General features: G+C 47.3%; 1 protein-coding gene and 1 pseudogene across 1 annotated transcript; both read left to right on the top strand.

Moving 5' to 3' along the window:
• Positions 1–10,328: 10,328 nt before the first annotated feature.
• LOC125527984 (F-box/FBD/LRR-repeat protein At1g13570-like) lies at positions 10,329–11,756 on the top strand (annotated as a pseudogene).
• Positions 11,757–14,746: 2,990 nt separating this feature from the next.
• On the top strand, positions 14,747–16,228 carry LOC125527985 (uncharacterized). The gene has a single exon (XM_087516262.1). The coding sequence runs from the start codon at positions 14,747–14,749 to the stop codon at positions 16,226–16,228; it is 1,482 nt and encodes a 493-aa protein (XP_087372388.1).
• Positions 16,229–21,937: the final 5,709 nt, after the last annotated feature.

Genomic DNA, 21,937 nt, shown 5'->3' with positions numbered 1-21,937 from the left:
CTGTAAATACTTATTGCGCAAAATATGTGACAACATGCCCTCCGGCTCTGGCTCTAGCCTGTAGAGCCATTTGTTCATCAGGCATTTATTCTTGATTTCTAAGTTCTCAATACCGAGACCCACCTGGTCTTTAGGTTGGCAAAGGATATCCCATCGCGCGAGGCGGTATTTCCTCTTGGCCTCATCCGACTGCCATAAGAAACGAGATCTGAAGAAATCAAGTCATTTCCGTACCCCATTTGGAATTTTGAAGAACGATAGTAGGAACATCGGCATACTAGTCAGTACCGAATTAATCAGCACTAGCCGACCTCCATAAGATATAAGCTTGCCCTTCCAACAGCTAATCTTTTTTTCAATTCTATCTTTGATACATTTCCATTCTTTATTAGATAACTTACAGTGGAGAATCGGTATTCCCAGATAACTAAATGGTAAAGAACCCAATTCACACCCAAACAATTGTCTATAAGTGTCTTGCTCGTCTTTGGCCTTCCCAAAGCAGAACAACTCACTTTTGTGAAAGTTTATCTTTAAACCAGACAATTGTTCGAAGAGACATAATATAAGTTTCATATTGCGCACTTTAGCAATGTCATGTTCCATGAATAAGATAGTGTTGTCAGCATATTGTAGGATGGATACTCCTCCATCGACCAGATGAGGAAATAACCCCTCCACTTGACCATGCTGCTTGGCTCTTCCAATAAGAGTGGCTAACGTATCGGTCACTATATTAAACAAGAGAGGAGACATGGAGTCTCCTTGTCTCAAACCCTTGTGTGTCTGAAAGTAATGACCGATATCGTCGTTAACCTTAATTCCGATGCTACCCTTCTGGACTTGACACCCCACTTGGTTCCGCCAGGCCTCACTAAATCCGTTCATGCGCATTGCCTGCTGAAGGAAAGGCCATTTAATTTTATCATATGCCTTCTCAAAATCAACTTTGAAGATAACCCCATATAGCTTCTTCGAATGAATTTCGTGTAGCATTTCATGCAAAACGACCACCCCTTCTAGTATGTATCGCCCTGGCATGAACGCTGTCTGGCTTGGTTGTACCACAGAATGAGCAATCTATGTCAATCTATTGGTACCCACCTTTGTAAAAAAAATTGAAGCTCACATTAAGAAGACATATGGGCCTGAATTGTTCGATCTGAACTGCCTCTCCTTTCTTTGGCAACAGTGTAATCATGCCAAAGTTGAGATGGAACAACTCAAGATGAACGTTACAGAAATCATGAAACATAGGCATAAGGTCATCCTTAATAATATGCCAACATTTTTATAGAATTCAGTTGGAAACCCATCTGGTCCCAGTGCTTTATTCGATTTCATTTGTGAGATTGCATCCAGAACCTCCTTCTCAGTGAACGGTGCAGATAGAATATCATTCTCCTCTACCTGGAGCTGAGGGATATCTCCAATATCAGATTCATCTAGGGTTAGAGTGCTTGCTTCCGGATGCCCAAAAACTTGTTTAGAGTAATTAGAGATATAATCTTTCAGATTCTCATGCCCCACAATTGTCCCCTCGTCCTGTTCAAGATGTATGATTTTCTTCTTCCTATGTTTACCATTCGCAATCATATGGAAGAATTGTGTATTGTCATCCCCTTGGACAACCTTAAGCTCTTTAACACGCAATGCCCACTTGAGCTCCTCTTCTCTAAGAAGAGCTCGTAAGCCGTGCTCATCTTCGGACATGGAACTTTTCTCATTAACCGTAAGAAGATTACTTCCAACTTTCAAATCTAGCTCTTCAATTAATTGAGTGTGTCGCTCTTTTTCTTGTTTGTAAATCACACTCTCGTTTCTGGCCCAACCTTGCAAAAACTGTCTTAGATGTCTTATTTTATTTTGCCATCTCTCAATACTAGTTCTTCCACTAACAGGCATTGCCCATTTGCGTGCAATGGTCTCCAAAAAGTTTTCTTTCTCGAACCAACTTAGTTCGAAAGAGAAAGCATTCTTGTTCACAATGTGTGTAGCCTCTCCTGAGTCTACAAGAAGTGGTGTGTGATCTGAGATTGCTCTCTGCATCGCATGAATCGACACCAATGAGTACTTTTGTTCCCATTCCATACTATCTAGAACCCTATCCAACTTCTCATATGTCGGAGTGGGCAACGAATTGGCCCATGTAAATTGTCTACCAGTGAGCTCAATTTCTCTCAAATTAAGACTCTCGATAATCATGTTAAACATCATAGACCAACGTCCATCAAAGTTATCATTATTCTTTTCATCTCTCCTCCGAATTATATTAAAGTCCCCACCGACTAGGATTGGCAGAGTTTCATCTCCACAGATGCGCACCAAGTCGGCTAAAAAATCTGGTTTGAGTTTCGGTTGTGCTGCCCCATATACAGCCACGAGAGACCATCGGAAACCATCCAATTTTGATCTCACCCGAAACTTGACCGCAAAATCTCCCCGGACCACGTTAAGCACCTCAAGTGTTTCACACCGAACCCCTAGTAATATCACACCAGATCTTCCTCTAGGAGGTAAGGTGTGCCAATCAAAATCAATTCCTCCAAATAAAGTTCCAAAGAATTGTGAGGTAAAGTTGTCCCGTCATGTTTCCAATAGTGCAATAAAATCCAATTGTTGCTCCATCATTGTCTTAGCCAAGAACCTTCGTTTCGCCAAGTCAGCTAGAACTGTGCTATTCCTAAAGATTCCTTTCATAAGTCATCATGGAATTTTTTTTCTTAAGCTTAACCCTAGCACTTCTACGTGCCGCCGAAGTAGGATAAATTTTTCGTTTCCAGGGTCGCTTGGGCTTCTCCCCATCACCCTTCGGGAATGTAGGATCGGCAGAACACGAGACATTGCCCTCTATCATTTGAGGCTCTACAGTGTCCGTACTCTCCGACCCCTCCTCATCCTCGTCGGCCGCACTAGGCAAGAAATTATTGCAAATACTTTCAAGGGCTACAATTCCTAAATTGTTCATGTCTTGTCATTCATAGGTTTAAATGATGCAAGATTTCAAATTATTTCTTAAGCCCGCTCTGCTTCTAAATCTAAAAGATCATTTACTGATTTCGCTACCTGCTTCTCATTTGAACCCAGAGTTATTCCTAAGTCGTTTGCCTTATCAATAATTTAATTCTCGGTGAAATGCATAATTGAACAACTCTTATCAAAAGACATGCCTATAGTTACCTCGACGTCTCGAAGCATGGCCGCCCTCTTGGTGAGTGCTAACTGTAGGTCATCAGCATCTGGCTGTCCCTAGATCCGGTTGATGACACACCTGCCAGCCGTGACCGGAAACGTAATCCCACCGAAAGCGACAAGCTCCTCCGTCGTTCTCTCCCGAGGCGTGTGCTCCCCGCTTCGATGCCCTTCCCTCGGTGCCGGGGAAGAAGAGTAGGGAGCGATCGAGCGGGCAACACCAGCCGAAATGGAGGGAGAAGGAGACCGTGGAGCCGCCTGATCAATAGTCCCATCCCCCCCCCCAAACCGTCAGCGCGACGTGGGGACAACTCGGAGAAGGAGAGTTGTGGGACTCCTGCCCGCGTTCCTGACCGTGCAGCCCGGGGCTGCCCCACGGTGAGAGAACACAGTGGGCCTCCAGCCCGCACGCCTCCATCGGATGAACCACCGCGGTGGGGCTAGGGATCACCGCGGTTGGGATGGGGGCCGCCGCGGTGGGGCTGGGGATGCGGGCCGCCTGCCCTCCCCTCCCCCCCCCCCCCCCCCACACACCACCGGTATACCGCTGCTCGGCGCGTCTTGCGACCCGGAAACAATCCTCTGAGACTCCGGGAACCAACAACAAGGAGCATTACTGGTCGTAACTCGAGCTCCTCTGGATCATCCGCCTCAACTCGGTTACTCCATAACCGGCTAGGTGCAGATCGCGCTCCAAAAGAACCAAACCGAAGTGTGTTCATCGGTGTCGTGGAAGATGATGCCTCCTTGGCAGTATCCGACTACGATGACGGCCCCTTCACCGATTCCCATGGAGTACTCTTAGGCCCCTTGTCCTGATTCCCGGGGGCTCCATCTCCCTCGGTTGTATCCATGTCCTGATGCTCATCTCCCTCCTGAGGTATCAGTGTATTCTCAATCTCAATCTCGAGCACATATGTGACCCCGGCATGCGTCCACCTGACTACATCCGGCACGAACTCCAGACTGACAACACTGACAAGTAACCTCGCAGCTCGGTGTGCACGAGTGAAAGGCATGTCAACCTGTTCCGTCTTACCAATTAGTGAACCCAAGCTCCAAGCAACCAAGAAGTGATTAATATATTTGCGTGTTGCACCATAAAATCGTACCCAGACCTTCTCTAAACGTGTACCCTCGGCTGCTCCTTCCACTCATCAAAAGGCATGATAATATTCATACTCTGTACTCTACACATGCCAAACTTAAGGATATGTAACTAGTCCTCCTTAGTGGGAAAATCAACCTTGTAAGTCTGGTTCTCCAACTTGACAAGGTCCCACTGGTAGTTGCCTAGTACTAGTTCCCTCAACCGTCGCACAATTTGTGCCTCTGTCAGAACCCCATTAGTAACCTTGACAACTGCGGGGAAAGAGTTGTCCATAATATGCGTCATAGGTGCCACATCAGGTGACTCAATGAACATTAGCTCCTGACATCAAACCCTGTAAATGTTAACCACTGGCTTGGGGCCAGAAAGAAGCGGACACTCACCGGACACATGCTGCGATCGACAACAATAGTCACATAACTCCGTGGTACACTCTGCCACAAAATGTCCCGATTCACCACATATATAGCATGGTAGCTTCTTCTTCTTAATAGCCCACTTCGATAGTTTTTCACCATCCGTCTTGTCCGAAACCTTGTCAGAACCTCCATCACCGACATTACCATCCCCGGTGCTCGTCAACGGAATGCTGACTGCGGCCAAAGCCCAGACTGTCTCTACAGCCACCTCGGGAAGGGGAGGCGAGGTCATATGCACCGGAGCAGCGGGCTCGGCATGAGCCACCGCAACCGTATCAGCAGGCGGTGGTGGTGGCCGCGGTGGAGGCAGGCGCCGTCCCCCTCCTCTTCCTCCACGGAATCCACGGTGACTCCCACGATTATACCGGTTGGTAGGGCCGGCCACCCACTCGACAAAGTTACCGGGAGGTCCTTGAAAAACACGACCCGTTCCTCCGCCATTGTACCATCCGGAACCGCGGCCACCTCCCGATGACACGTCATATCCATCGTCTCCCCACTGTCCATAACGGTTATATCCACCTTCGCCGAAGTTTTCCCGGCCGTGGGCGCCATACCGGCCCTGCCCGCCATCGCGGCCATCCCAGCCTCCGCCGAAGTTCTCCCGGCCGTGGGTGCTATCCTGGCCCTGCCCGCCGCCGTAGCTGTCCCGGCCATGCACGCCATCCCGGCCCTGCCCGGCGGCCGGAGCCGTAGCAGCTGGCGGTGGTCTGGTCTGGCCTCCCACAATGCAATAGCCCGACCAGGACCCTGGGTCGCTCGGCCAGGGCCTTGAGCTGCTCTTGCCGGCGGAATCATAGGAGGGGTAGGGCCCTGCTTGGCCGGCGGCGGGTTGCCTCGCCCCGCCATTCGTCCACCGGTGTCGCCGCAAATCCTTGCCGCCCGACCTGGCCCGAGCGAAGGAAAACCCGGCCAACGGAAAATCCTAGCGAGATGAATAGTTCGATCTTCGATCGCTCGCAGACCCGTGGATCGATGTTCCATGCAAGGTCGGTGATTTGGACGTGGCTGTGAGCGCGGCTTGGGCCTTCAACTGGGCCTCATACCTAGTTGGGGAAGGGCCCACGACCAATGCATCAATAGGCTCAGCCTCACGACCCAAGAGTAAATTCAAGCGCACCCTTCTGGCCGCTCGAATTTCCTCGGCCGTCTTCACCGGCGGCGGCCCCGGCAGCCGGCCTTTTCTCCCCTTTTTCTTCTTGGTAACCAACGTCCATGAATCCGGTATGAAATCCGACAAAGAAACGCGAGCATGGGGTACCTTAGGGATCGGCCCAATCCAAGGTTTGACGATCGGCAACGGCTTCTTCTTGTGAACCTCAATTTTCGGACGAGATAAAGAATCTGGACCAGAAGCCACCGATTTCGTCTCCGCCGACATCCTCTGGTAGCAACGAGAACGTCAGCGTTGACATCCTCCACTTCTTCCCCTTCTTCATCATCGCTGTCCGCTAACACCCAGAAACGCCCTCCAACGCGAGCCTCCGATCTCTGATCTGTGGGCTTCTTCGTCAAGTCGATGAGATACACCTTCTCCTCTTGAACTATCTACATGCAACAATCGACAACCAAATCGTAAACGTCAATACGAATCCGAAAACCTACCTCGATCCGGACGTCAGCATCTAAGTATTCTCCGGCGAGGATATCGTTGTTCATATCACGCAGCGCTGCCCAACGTGACACCGGAGGCTCCGAGAGACGCCCTTCGATCCATCCAGCGTCGTCGTGGTCAGTGAAATGGACGCGCCACTGCACATGCACCGTCCTCTCCACCTGCGCCCTTTTCTGGATCGCCTCCGCCCCAACGGATCCCCCGAGATCCGGTTCAGGCTGAGCCGATCCGCCCTCCTACGGCGGCGGCGCATCCAGATGCGGCCAGCGTTTTGATTTTCGGTATGAGATTTTTTTCGGCCCTGGCCGAGATGGCCGAATTTCGGCCATTTTCAAAAATTTCGGCCGGAATTTGACCAAAATTTGACTAAACTTTGACTAAAATTTGACCAAAATTTGCCAAGTTTGATCAGTTTCGGCGAAAGATAGATTTCGCCCTAGGCCGAGATGGCCGAAATTCGGCCGAAATCCGTTTTTCTCGGCCGAAATTCAAAACACGGGATGCGGCGGCGCTTGGATCGCCGGCGGCGAGGACGGCCGTGCCTCGGGAGGTAAGAGGGTTCTCGCCCTCGGGGGCGTCCGTCCCGTCCATCGTCCAGCTAGGCTGGGTGCTTAGTGGCTAATCCAAATTAAAATGATCTGATGGAAGGAATTATGGTGAGCACTGCCACGTGCCACTGGGGTGATCGATCCCCTCCTCACAAACCTCATGAATCTGATGAGTGACGAGTACAAGCTGCAGAAAGCCGTAAAGAGCAAAATCGGATCACCGAAATTCGAGCTGAGCAGAATCAATGCTTTTCTCAAGAAGCTAGCAGACAGGGAGGATCTTGACGGTCAGACCAAGGAATGTAAGACGTTTGTGCAGTTTAAATTGAACTGCAAAAACATCAAAACGTCTTATGTTACTGTACAGAGGTAGTAGTTGATATGCCCTACTCGTTGATGCACTTTGTACTTATTTTAGTGTCTTTTTGGATACATGACTAATTGTCTTTCCGAACAGTGTAATTGAAGCATGAAACCAATAATACATTGTATTGATGATTGGTTCTATAGATTATGGGAATCAGTCCAGTACCAGAAAAGATTCATCTTCAGGAAAAATGGCACGGGAGGGAACTATTTTTTGACATACTGCATTCGAATGTAACGCATTTCTACCACAGAATGTGGATTGGAAGCTCTCGCAATGGCGAAATTGATGAAGGAAATATGGAGAAGCTTTGATTGTGGGAGCTCCTCGGCAGCAATTAAAATGGAAGCATCACGCAATGGCGAAGCTTTGATACGTGAAACATGTAGTGCTTTCCATGCTCCTCTCTCGCAATTTTAATTGTGCCAAGGAACGAATAACTGAGGAAAAAAAGGTTAACACTTATCATTTTGTTGATATTCTGGGTTGTGGTAGGGTACATGTTTGCATCGATTAAAGTGTGAGACTAATTCATTTTGTGGATGTTAATTTTGATTGTGTTCATAGTAGCATCTATTTAGATTCATATGATTAATATTTCCTGGTATGGATATCTTTTTATGTTTATTTATCTATTTAGCCTCTTGCAAAAACGTAGGAAAATAATGTGTACAAAAGATCCAAAGTGATCGGGCCCTACAGGCGGGAGCTACTACGTGCATCGGGCTGCCCTTTTCTGTTTATCTTTGCTTCGTTGTACATTGATTTCAAATTAAATGCTTATTCTGGTACATTGATGGACTACTGCTGGATCAAGGGAGAGGTGCCTGAGCCTCACCCTACATAATACATAAGAAAAGAACCATCTTGTCTGCTTCAATTAGAAAAGTTGAAAGGTAAAACAAATTGCTACCGATCTCGTCTGGTTCAACTGCACACTGAGAAACAAAAAGGTGAAATTCTGCTATGAATGGTAGTGGTTCTTCAAGCATTATTTTTTTATTTCTTGGACAAGGGTCGAACTTGGACAAAACATTTTATAACATGGTAGATATTAGTGACCTAAATGTTTCTAAGAACTTTTAATCCAGGAGCATTCGATTTTTGCATATACTCCGTAGGTTCGTTTTGCTCCCTGTCCGTAGATTCTTACTACATATATAACTCCCAGTTCCTCAACTATTGAAATTATCGTTAGGAGTATTTGAAATTCGAGATCTATTTGCGGTGGATTCATCAATTGAAAGATCAGCCATGAGCCCATGACATGCTTCCTCGTGATTATTAACGGTCAGCGAGTTTGTTTTCTGTTCACATGCTTGTTTTGATTCAGTTGCTTAACTGAATCCAGTTTAGCACCCGGCTATTTTTGTTGCCTTTTATTTTATATTATTCTCTAGGTCTGCAGTGCTAATTTTGCAGAATTATTATTTTCCTATCGTATTTCGTTCGCTAAGAAAGATTAGTTAATTTTCAGTTGGAACCTACACTAGTACTTGGTGCCTGGCTTTAAGTTAATCCACACGTAATCATAGCTTTAAGTTAGTACATGTGGATCATGCTTATAGTTAATGTTTGAACTAAAATGGTTAAACTGCTAAATCCACATTTTCTGTAACATATTATTGCTCCTGAATTATATGAGTGCAAGTCCACATCTGGGATAAGATGGGAGGGCCTGTTCTGCGGCAAATTGACTCTGTCCTGAAGTAGAGTTGTATTTCATCATTTGCCCATGTTGACAGCCTCTCAGTTATATACCCTATATTGTTTTTCAAATCGATATTCTGCAACAAAAGTATCTTTTTTTTTTCAAATTTTAGTCACCTCTTCTTCAAATGATCGCACATGTATCCAAAAGAAGCCAAGTCCCCCGTACGTCAGAACTATGCATCCCCCACAAATGCACCGCCCCTTTTGAGAGTCGCCCTCATCCTGCCGCAGCTGCCGCCGAGAGCGAGCATGAGAAAGGAATCCAGGTTCCCGTTCTGTATAGTAGGTTCAGGTCTAATTGCAGGGCTAATTAAGTCTAGGTTTGCCTTTGGGGTGTTTGGCATGATGTCGAGTCTGAGCTTTGTTCCGGCGCCTTCGAGCTGCGGCCGGATCTTCCTCGAGCTGGTCTCCCATGGAGGATGACAAAGGTGAGTGGCAGATCTGGCAAGAGCTCTCGAAATAAGCTCGATTTCGTCCCTGATTTGGAGGATTGCCATTGCCTCGCCCTGCTGCTGCGTCGCTATCGTGGTACTGGAAGTCTGGAACGTAAATGGGAAGATGAGGAGAGAGAGCTTCTGTCAATCAGGTTGGAGCAAAATCCTCATCGGACAGGGGTGGAGCTACGACGCCAGTCTCCGCCGCCTCCCGGTGACTTTTCTAGTCGAATGGCGGCATGGTGAAGCCATGCATGTCGTACTTGCTGGCTTCGCTTCTTCTTCGCGGCTTGGTGCCTAAAGGAGTGCGATGACTATTCTGCTACAGCATGGGGTCCTCCTGCTCTGTCTTCGGTCGGAGATGGAGTGGTGGCGGCTCGGTGGTCATAGCGTCCCCTGTGATGGCTGAATCGGATCTTTGCTGGAGCAGATAATTGGACCTGGTTGTAATCCTTGTTCTCAGGATAAGGCCCTCTGTGCAAGTTTCAGGGTATGTGCTGTAATTTTATTTTCTCTGGAGTCCTGGTCTGAGCTTTGTATTGCTATCTCTAGAAATTAATGGAAGCTGTGGATCCTACTGGACCCGACACTGTTAAAAAAAAAACCTTTCCAACTTGCAGCATGGGACATGTTTCTCTTCAAGATGACAAAATTAGGCTTGTAACGCATGCCAAATGATAATCAATCTTTCAGCTCACAAACGAAGTTGCCGAGTACAGTTTTGTTCATACAAACATACCAGACTTGTTTCCCTAAACTGCCATCCCTCGGTCGTTGCTTATTTTTTGTTTTGCTATGAATAAGCAACTTAATGCACCATTTAATTTCTGTATCTATTTTATATTTAGTGATATGCGGTAGACTGAACACTTATTTCGGTTCCCTGTCTTCTGGTAATGCTAGGATAGTTTAATCTGGATTCTGAAGCAATGAGCACCTGTAAAAAGGCCAGGGAGGAAGCTACATCTATTGGGTGTTCAGACAGAGTGAGCAACCTACCTCCAGAGGTAAAGGGTGACATTCTCTCCTGTTTAAATGTCGAAGAAGCGGTTAGGACTAGCACCTTATCAAGTACTTGGAGGGATGCATGGACTGATATGCCAAAGATATGTCTGCGCGATGGAAATTTTGCACGAACCAAGTCCATTACATTAGTCGATATGGTGCTATTACTCCACAGAGTAACAATAGATGAGTTTGATATTTCAGTTAACAAAAATTACCATGATGAGTTCGCTAGGTGGATGCTCGTGCTGTCAATGAGATCATCAAGATCGGTTATAATCAAGTTGAGCTCAGGACCAAGGTATAAGATTACCTCATGCATCTTTTCTATCGCGATTTGGAGTTTATGCGCCTGAAAAAATGCATCATCAGCTTGCCCCGAGTATTCCAAGGTTTCAACAGCCTAACTGACCTAGGCATGAAAATATTCTCTTCCACAGATATGGATATCCAAAATTTGATCTCCTTCCGCTCCGAACTGATTCATTTGAGATTAAGTTCTTTTGTGGGCATCAACTGTCTGAACATTCAAGCTCGTAAACTGAAATATCTAGATGTTGATGGGGGCTTTGAAATATTAATTTGGATGCCCCTAATCTGGAAAGGGCCCTTCTCTCTCTTGATCAGGAAGCCAAAGTATATCAATCTGTTCCGATTGCGTATGGCAAGTAGTCATTGGGAACTCCAGCTTTTAATTTGTGGCTTTTTCCGGAAGGTGACCTATTACTAGCTCCAGCTTTACTATGCCCTTTTTCTGCCTTCTGAGTTCTGACTAATCTGTGTAGCTATTTTATTTTATTTTTCTGTTTTCTTGTTGAAGTATCTATCGACAGGGTGCGTACTTACAACATTCCCCTCTATGTTTATTTGCATGGAGAATATTTTGCTTATGATATGCTTTTGGGACCAGAGGCAAGTCTTCACCACTTGTTCATTGTTTGAGAAGGCCCCTAACTTAATGAAGCTTGAGATGTGGGTATGTATGCCTCCAGTAAATCCTCTCCCTCCCTCCATCAGCCAATCTATGTTCCTAGTGTTTACGGTGCCTAATGAGTTGTGAAAATAATATATGCAGAGAGTTACCCTTTTGAGACATGGGATCAGGATCAGGCGAGCATTCATGAGCTTACCACATGCAAATGCGAATGGACCATCTTGCAGCGGCGAGTGTGTATGGTTTTGGGGTTCTGGAGTGCGAAGTCAATTTTGTGGCTAAGCTAATGAGCTGGGCATCAGCTCTGGAAGAATTGAAGATAGACTGGAGCGGCAAAATATAGTGCAGCATGGTTTCTGCTAAGCTATTAGCTCTGCCGAGGGTGTCTCCCAGTGCCAAGGTCATTGTTACATTTTGATAAGCATGCACCCCTACATTCTACAGCGCATCCCCCATCAATTTGCTGGTTTAATTTGCTGCCGAGTAGAACTATTTCATCTTTCTTTATGCCAAGACTATCTGGTGGTTATATAAGTGTGCATTTGACGCAAATCATCATCCAGAGGGTAGTGTGTTTTGTTGGGAACATTCGGTGGGAGTACTTGATGTGCGACCAGCAAGTGTTTTCCATATGAAACACTACATTCCTTTGTTCTGGGTACCATAAATTCCTGATTCTAGCAAATATATCTGTCCGTAAGAAGTAATCACATATATGAAAACACCTTCATCTTGTATCAACAAGAATACAAGATGAATCAAAGGCACATGAGTAGACATATGAAGCCTGAAGTCATGAGTCTACCTTTTGCAAATCAAAGCATTTATCAGATTGGTTTACGTTTGTTTCATATTGGAATGAGCACTCAATGCTCTCCTTACATGACCCGTTTTTTTACTACAATTTGTTTAAAAGAAAGTCAAAACCATTTAATCAAACATGTGCTACAACCACTAGCTAGTTACTGTTCTCAGCACTCGTGCCTAGATCGGGCTTGCTTTTAGGGCGATTGAATTAATGGCATCCTATTTGTATTACATACTCCCTCCGTCCCATAATGTAACATGTTTTTGCAAGCTAGTTTAGCTTGCAAAAACGTCTCACATTATGGGACAGAGTGGCATATCTGAAATTTAATGGCCATATATGTATTTCACTTATACTCCCTCTGTCCTTGATACATGCGTATTTAGACAAATTTAAGACAAGAATTTTGGGACGGAGGGAGTATAAACTCTCTCTGGGCTCTACTCTGGCAGCCAAGAAGGACTGAACGAGGCTCTAGAGGGAAAATTTGAAAGATGTTGTCTTTTTATGGAAAAAAATACCATATCCAAACAAACAAACAAACCCTAGGACGTCATTACATGAAATGTACCATTTTCTCATAACAATAACTTGGGTTGTTTAATTGTATATTGGTGTAGATACATAACTAAAATACAACATAAAGAAAGAAAGAACACGTGGTTCAGACTATTAGCTCGGGAGGAAAGATCCATGTCAACGTATAGATATCATAGACCTGCCGCTTTGATGCAATAATGCTTTGTGATCTCAAGTTGAACACCTCGCCTATGTCGTCGAAAACAATATCATCCTCTTTTATCTCCTCCCAACAAGCCGGAACAGACTTTGAAAAGAGCTTGCTAATTAAAATCGCATGGCCGTCTAGAGTAGTCGTCATCGGCACCCACATGCTTGTGTTGGTATCTGCCTTGTGTACATCCACCTTGCGGGTGAAGGTGAAACCGCGTGAATTGTATTGCATCACTAGTTGCCGCCTCACCATGAGCAATTTTCCACATGATACAACCAAGTACCTAATAACGCAGAGATGACCACCGCCTTCTTTCTCATATATATACTCGATGACATCTTTAATCTTGTCATGCCCTTCTTTAGGAGCATGATTATCAACAGCCTCCTTGCCCTCTTGTTTAAGCACCATATCATCGTCTTCGTCATCATTCACGTTTTCATCACTAGTTGCCTCCTCATCTTCGTGGTCGTTGCTCCACACATCGGAATCATCATTATCTGCCTCCTCATCCTCATCATCGCTCCACACATTGGAATCATCATCAGTTGCCTCATCATCTTTGTCATCGCTCCACACATCGGAATCATCATCGCCTATTGGATGTTGAATGATGCGCTTGATATTGCTGACCAGAGGTACCCCATTGCTATCGAAGCTGACATGGAGGGAGATGAGATCCTCAGCTTGAGTGATTCCATAGACCATGTCTCCAATGAATGCAATCTCGCCAATGCGAGTGAAGGTAGTACTATATGGCTTAGGCAACCAAACACCTTTCCCGGGGCGGATAAAAATGACAGGGTAGCTTGCGCTGTTGGTCATGAAGACGGCAAGGTCATCTGGATTCGACCGTATGAGCACCTTGCGGATCTGGAACTACTCTGGGACACTGCCGATGATGGCATCAAGTTCGGGGAGTGGCACGGTCGTTCTAAAGAAAGGGTTGTGCAAGAGATAGGTGTGTGTCTCTTCTGGGCATCAGTGCAACAGGCGGCTAGCCAGCCATCCGTTGAGCCGATGCAGATCGCATTTTCTGGGATGGAGAGGATGGGGTGTCCATCGCAGTTGAGATCAGATGTAGTAAAAACCTTGCTGGAAAAGACAAGGATCCAAGGCAGCTGGCGCTTCGGCGGACCTCGATGACGCAGAGCACGATGCCACGAGCGACAGACGGCTCGACAGCGCGCCAGATCTACGGTGCTGGTGATCATGCCGAAGATGAGGCCGAGGAGTTCCGGTGGGAGGTCAGACCACGACGGAGTTGACGTCGTCATCATCGATCGCGGCTTGCACGCGTGGCCGAGATCGAGGTACGGCGTTTTTTTTCCCTTGTGTGCGCTGCAGCTGCAAGGAAGTACGTGCTGGGACGGGACCAATATATATATGGATGGATGGAGCTTTTACGTACCTGTACTGGAAAAGAACTCACGGTTTGGACGTTGAGGCTACGAAGACCTACGTAAAATTCCAAACTATAAACCTACTGGCCCCCTGATTTTAACGAGGGTGGGCCCTTCGAAATTGCTACACCTACGAAGAGCTGTTACGTGACCTACGTAACCTTCTAAAAATGCTAATCAAACTGCCCCCCCCCCCCCTGATTTCAAGGGTGGGCCCGTGCGCCCAACTAATGACGAATTAAAAATGGCCAAATCAGCAATTACGTAAAGTACGTAAAAATCCCTACGTAGATCTAGCATTACTCGTGGGCCCTTCCTCACCAATCTATCCAATAAGTCCTCTACACGATGCTGGTTACGTAGAACACGTAAGAGATTTTACGTAAGTCTAGCATTGTCCGCCAATTATAACTGGCATCGCCGCAAGCGTTGGTCGATCCCGTCTGGATCTTTAACCTACCACCATGAACCCGACATTGCCGGATCTGCCGCCGGAATTGGTCCGCGAGATCTCCGGCCGACTGCACGACGTCGCGGACTTCGTCCGCTTTCATGCCGTCTGCAAGCCATGGCGCGACTCTCACCATCCTACGACAACCAGGACGACGCATCAGTTCCTGCCCTGGCTCCTGGCGCACAGCAAGAAGGGCGACGACTCCCTCAACTTCATATGCGTCTTCTCCAACACGAGCTACCGCGCTCCGCTGTCGCCGCCAATGTCCGGCAACGACGGTCAGATGAACCGTGTAGCCAGCGCTGACGGCACCGCCATCCGCTACTTCACCGCTTCCCCCGACGGCCCAACTCTTCACAACCCTCTCGGCGGAGGACCCCTCACCAACATCAACATGCCTCTCTTCCCAGAGGAGGACGTCAATGGAGAGTTCGGGGAGAATCCCAATGGCATCCTCTACAACAATGGAGAGTACAGGAAGCACGACAGCAGCGACGATGACACCGCCGAGTTCAAGCCGGCGCTCCTGTGTCCTGGGAACGATGAGTGGACGTTTGTCAAAAGGACCCTTGAGTCCCCCAACTACGGCGAGTTCTGCGTCGCGTATCACGCCGGAAAGATCCTTGTGACTGTGAAGGATGACCTCTGGCTCGTCGTGACAGCACCATCCGCAGCTGCAAATAGTGACCAAGTGCTGCTACCCAAATTGTCATGGATGCCACGCGAGCATGATGGTCGCTACTATGAATACAGCTATGTGCTCGAGTCCCATGGCGAGCTTTTGTGGGTGTCGGTGCATATCAAGATGGATTACCTAAAGGAGAGTAGCACGAGCGTCTGCGACCTGGTCCAGGCACTCTCGATGTCCGTACACACACTTGAGGAGGTCACAAAGGGACCCGAGAAGTTGCGGTGGGTGAGGAAGGTTGGCCGGAGCCTGGCTGACCGTGTCCTATTTCTGGGGTGGCCCAATAGTTTTGCTGTGGATGCCTCGAGGCTAGGTGTGAGTGGTGGATTGACCTACTTCTTGTTCTACGACAACCACCGGCTGCGTAAGCGGCGTGGCGTTTTCAGGTACAACCTCATCGACAACACGACCGAGCTCATCGAGTGGCTGCCCCAAGGATGGGACAACGAGATGTGCGCGTGGCTCGTCCCCCAGCCCACCATTGCTCCAATCGACCGAGGTCCAGCTACAACTCCAAGGATCAATAACATGATTCACATCGAAAGATACTATGGCCTTCTTTCTCGGGTGTTTGTGCGCAACCTACCTCTTGACGCGAATGACTCTCAGCTGCAACAGTTGTTCAGTAAGTACGGCAGAGTGTCATGTGCCAAGGTGACCTACTACAAGAAGACCAAGACCTCACGGGGCCTCGTCACAATGGCAACGATGCATGTTTGTCATGATGACGCATTTGCTGCTCTGGACGGGTTGATTTTAGATGGATGCAGGCTCGAGGTTATCTCTGTCAAAGGCAGGCAATAACGAGATGATGACAATGATGACGACCTATAGTCTTCTGTTGGAGCGGCGTAGAATATGATTTAGTTGCTTGTTGACTACTACTCCCTCCGTCCGAAAATAATTGTCATCAAAATGAATAAAGAGAGATGTATCTTGAACTAAAATACGTCTAGATACATCATCTTTTATCCATTTTGATGATAAGTATTTTCGGCCGGAGGGAGTATTAACCTAATGTTGGGGCTTTATTAAATGACGAATTTAGCTCTCCATAACATAAGATTGCATCATGAAAGAAAAGAATATGCTGGTGTAGCACATATTTGCTAATGTATTCGAGCCAATTGATAGAAGGCCAGTAATTTCTGGACTTCTAGTTGGGTATGGAACTAGGGTTGAACAGACCAGACATATGAATGTGTTTACTTGTTATGGTGACAGATCCCGTGGAACAGATCCGTGCGATAGAGCACACTTGTTTGAAAGGATGGACAATGCAATGTGTTTTGGCATTGCTGTAGTCGAACCGAGTCTAATTCTACAGGCCGGACCATGAAGGATCTAGAGACATCCCGGGGAACCGAGCCTGCAGACGTCATTCCATTTGCTTGCAAAATATATAGAATAACAGTACTATGATGAAATTGACCGGTACTCGCTTTGTCCGGAATTACATGTCGCAGAAATGAATGTATCTAGACGTATTATAGTCCTAGATACATCCATTTTTATCCATTACATCCACAAATAATTCGGCACGAGAGTGTATCTATTAGTGATGTAGCAAGTGCATATCATGTGACTGTACAATGGTTTTCTTATTGATAATAAAACAGATTTGTATGTATGTAATAAAAATATGTTTTCGTGTGCCCTCTATTTTTCTTATACATGTACTCATGTCTCTATACATTGTATGGAACGGGTAGTTGAAGAGTTAACTAACTATTCTTTTGACAAATATAAGGAGGGGCGCCATTGAGAGTTCATTTACATATTACTACCAAAGTCTTACAAGATACTTTAAGCTATCATTTCCTGTCCTTTCCTCTTAGTGCTCTAATTTGGAGCTCCACGTCAATAATTAGGACATCGGCCTTCGCTGCTCATTGTCTTAAAGAGAGTCCACTATGTGGAAGGAGCTTACAGTGCTTTCCCCCTTGCTCTCGTCGACTAATGATCGCATTGTCTAGCTTCACTTTGCGTTGGCAAGTCCTCGGATAAGTCTCTTTATTTCATACTACTCGAAGAAGCAACAACATGATTTACATCAAAACATGCTATGACCCTTGTTTTCGGGTGTTGGTTCACGACCTACTCTCTCCGTCCAAAAAAACTTGTCCCTCAAATGGATGTATCTAGCGCAAAGTTAGTGCTAGATACATTCATTTGAGGAATAAGCATGGAACAAATTTTTTCGGACAGAGGGAGTACCTCTTAGCACAAAGAGCTCTCGACAGCAAAGGCGAGTCGAGTGTGCAGGCTTTAACCGGCTGAAGCCTGCTCTTCAGAAGAAAATGAATTTTATTTTGTACTGGTATGCTTCAGCCCAGCCCAACTTCCTCCGGTGCCCGCCAACCTAGGAGACTCGCATTATTTCTGGATTTATTTCAGGATTTCCGGCGATGCGCTTTCAATGGGAGGAGACGTTTCCGTCGACGACGAGGCGCTTACGGTGACTTCGTAAATCTTAAAATGATATGCCGGCTCAGTCTTTCAGAGGTGCTCATAGGGATAGGATGTGCGTGTGTGCGTTCATAAGGGTGAGTGTATGCGCGTGTATGTGAGCGCTTGTGTCTGTACTGATGCTCAAAAAAAAACCTAGGAGACTCGCTCTTCCTCCAGGTGCCATTCCTTCCTACAGGCTCCTCCAGCCCTTCCTCCTTCAGCCCTTCCCGACTCACCTTCCTACAGGGCGCTCCACGGAGACCCCGCCTACAAGACCACCTCGTGCAGTCACCCCACGACACGCGTGCAAACTGCATCCAGCAGGAGTCCCGTGGCATCCAGCGCGTCAGCTGTTGGAGACCTTAACGTTCGCTGGATAAGTGGATGCGCCGGCAGCCAAAGCTATGATTCGGCTCGCACAGCCGAACGCCGCCACACCCTGCTCTGAAGTGAGGAGGTCGCCGCCCATCACTGCATCAAGCACATTGGATGTTGAGGCCAAGGTTTAATTCCAAAATTAGTTGCTTCTATTGCTTTCTAATTAGATCATGGAGGGCAACAAAATTGAAGGTAACTACATTTTAAATGGAATTTATCTATGAGATCAAACATTGGCAAGTACATTTTCGCACTTATGTGAGTTACTACTTATTGCAATATACATTTTTACATGGTAGTTATTACAAGCAACAAAATTAATAATACTCCATCTGATCCAAAATAGAACCAAAACCACGACACTTATTTTGGGTTGAGGAGTACTATTTATTTTACACCGGTGGCCTTTTTGCCTGCATAGGCACTTATCAATATGTTAACAGTGAAAGGTGATCGATGGACAGATAATTTGACCTGAAAAACAATTTTTTATACGTTAAATTAGCTTTCGGCTTTTAATGTGGTGATGCCATGTGATTTTTCTCATTTCAGTATGCAGCTAGCAACTCCACTTCTCAAACCGGATTACTTTAGCCCATTGACTCAACAAAAGTGGTTTTGATGCTGACTTGGCATGATTTTGACCACTGATGGCCCACGTGGTAATCTTTTCCTCTTTCCATTTTCATTTAGCTAGGCATTTCATCCAGCAGTTCATGAGGGTCGAGCAACCAGAGAAGGAGGTAGCCGTGGAGCTTGTGTGTCTCGTGGCGGCACACACAAACAGTGCAAGCGGCCAGAGAGCTGCGGCACGACCAGCCTTGTGGGACGAGCTGGGTTAAGTGGCTACGGCGAAGTTCTTGAGCCCGAGCAGATATTGGCGCCCCCGCTCTTTCCGTCTTCCTTGTCATTTGGGGATAGTGGTGCCGATGGGCGCAGTCAATCCTAGTTGCACGACTTAACATAGACGCGTCACTACCGGTGTTGAGCGCTCTATGCTGCATGGTTCAATGTTGCTGAACGTGTTGGTGATGGTGTCGCTAGCTGGTCAAGGAGACTATGGACGGCTAGCCATAAGCACAGCCCCGCCTCAACCATGCTGATCCCGCGAGCATCACCATGCCACAACTCCCTGGCCGCCTGCACCCTCTGTGTGTGCCGCCGGGAGCCACACACGCTCTACGCCTACCTCTTCTCTTGGTGCTCGGTGCATGCAAACTACTCTGATGAAATGCCTAGCCGAGTTAAAATGAGAAAGAAGAAGAAGATTGCCACACGTGGGCAATGACTGGTCAAAACCTTGCCAAGTCAGTACAAAAACCGCTTTTGTTGAGTCTAGGGACTAAACTAATCCGGTTTGAGAAGTTGAAGGACTAAGATTTGCCAGTTTAGAAGTTGAGGGATCATTTCAATACTTTCGTGAGAGTTTAGGGTCAAAAAATATATATTTTTCTCCTTTTAAATATAAACTAGGAAATATGCCCGTGCGTTGCAACGGCAGAGCCTAAGCAAATGTACTAGACATAAAATAACATTTGTTTTTTTTAACAATCGCCATTGGGGAGTGGATCCTCACCTAAATACTATATTAATAAGAAACCCGAAGGCAAATTACATTAAGGATTACGTCAAGAGAAGAGGTATAGATGCCAAGACACGGCGGCCTCCCTGCTTATGGTGTCCTTAAATAAAGGCCCAAATCGTAAAGTCTGTAGCGATGCTTCGAGCTAGGACGTTCGTCGATCTGTCTTCCAGTGTGACGGTCTCTTGGACCATCAGGTTACCTCATGAATTTTAATGGAGACATACAGAAAATGATATTGTTGCCTTTTTTACTATACATCAGAAAATCTTTTCCTAATAAGAAAAGAACAGAGCACGCAGAATTTCGTCCCACGCACCATGCACGCCAGCGGCGGACGTGTCGAGCGGCCGGCCAGCATGCCACAAGAATTACTCGTTTGACCAAATTAGTTGCGGCCAAGGACAAGCACCTTGCCGGACCCTTCTTTTTCATGCGCCTCTCTTCTTTTTGATTGGTTTTGACCTTCCTCCCAGGCTTTTTTTGGTTTCTCTAGGATAAACCTGACCCATATCTCACCCTTGTTTGCTGGCTTGTTGATTCTTGCAACTGCGAAGGTATATAAGTTGCTAGGATTTGAGATAAAGGAGCAGTGTGGGACTATTAATTGGTAGTATTTATTGGAATATGAAAGTTGATCAAACTCTGTTTGCTCCCCCCATAACGGAAGCGAGGGGAGGGCTGATCTATTAGTTTTGGTCCGTAACATTTTTTTTTTGGCCCATTATACACACGAAGCTGCAAACAACATACGAGCAAACAGACGAAATTATGGCAGCGAGGACGACGTACGAACCTATGGCAGCGAGGACGGCATACGCAAATTAGGGAGGAAAAAGCTTTAGCCCTTTTATTATTAGGTAAAGATAAAGATAGTGAAACTTGAGCCTTGGCTCAGTGGTTGGGCATGCGGTTGTGCAGCCTAGCGACCCGAGTAATGCACAGGGGTTTTCCCCCTTTATTGAGGATCAAGCTTGGTGTATGGTGGAATCTCTCATCAATAAATATCTTGATACTCATTTTGAAAAAAATCTAAAGATCATGTTTATCTTGGTACTCATACTAAAATGGCCATATGTATCCCTGGTTGGTGTAGAGGCCGGGAAGTAAAAATCTCTCCCATTCTTAAAGATACGGGTAGCACATTACGAAAAGTTTCTCCTCCCCGGACCTCTCTCCCCCGAGGCGGCGGCGCCACGCCGCCCCCGGGGAGTCCCCGTCCACACCGCCCTCAGCCCTCCCCCTCCATTGCCTCCCACTACCGCCGCCGTCGTTGAGGACGCCGCGGGGCGAAGCCCTTGTGTGAGGCGGCGGCGGCGCATTCCTCGGCCGGCGGTAATGCGTGGGGGCGGCGGCTTCCATCTCCCTCCTCCTCCAACGGCAATGCACAGTGGGTTGGCGGTGGCCAGGAGATCTCCGGCGGTCGTTGGCGGATGAGATTTTGTCTGCGATGAGATCTTATTTGGGCCCGAGGGGTTTAGATTGAGATCCACTGTGGTTGCACCTTGTCTCGACAATGGCAAGAGGAGAACCCCCTGGGTAATCTTCGCGGCACGAGGAGTCCGGGTCTCTTGGCCCGGGCATGGTGGTGGTGGCTGCCTTCTGCACCGAAGGCGGTTGGCCAGGCTGGTAGTGACGGATCTTCGATCCCACTATTAGCACCGGCGGCGAGTTGGGGAGACATAGTCGCCGGTGAAAACCGAGCCGACTCCGGTCAATGGCGGGCGATGGCGGCGTCTACGTCGTTACCTTGATGAAGGCATCGTCAAGCAACTGTCGTCAACCTGCTCATGACGCTCCGGGAGAAATCCTAAGATCACCGGATCAGACGATGGCAGCGCTGCGGTGTGGTGTTCCCTATTGGGGGCATCGTTTGTGGAGCGGCTCCGGATAGAAGAGGCGTGAGGTGGTGTGGCGTGCCTTCTCTCGCGTCGACAACGACGGGTCTCGGCGGCATGGAGCAGCGGGGTCTCGCTGGTGGGCGTGTGATGATGGACGAGCGCGGGATGGTGGCGTTGTCTGGCGTCGTGGTGGCGTCGACGGCAGCTAGACCGGGCAACGTAGATGCAGCAGTACAACACTGAAGATGGATTGGTGGCAGG

The sequence above is a fragment of the Triticum urartu genome, chromosome 3A (genome assembly GCF_056163025.1).
Source record: "Triticum urartu cultivar PI428250 chromosome 3A, HENAU_Tu73, whole genome shotgun sequence".
NCBI lineage: Eukaryota > Viridiplantae > Streptophyta > Magnoliopsida > Poales > Poaceae > Triticum > Triticum urartu.
Note: the sequence above shows the minus strand (reverse complement) of the source record. Positions and strands in the feature narration are given on the sequence as shown.

Bases quoted from the DNA above. Each gene is read 5' to 3' on its own strand.
- LOC125527985 (XM_087516262.1), top strand. From the start codon at position 14,747: ATGAACCCGACATTGCCGGATCTGCCGCCGGAATTGGTCCGCGAGATC.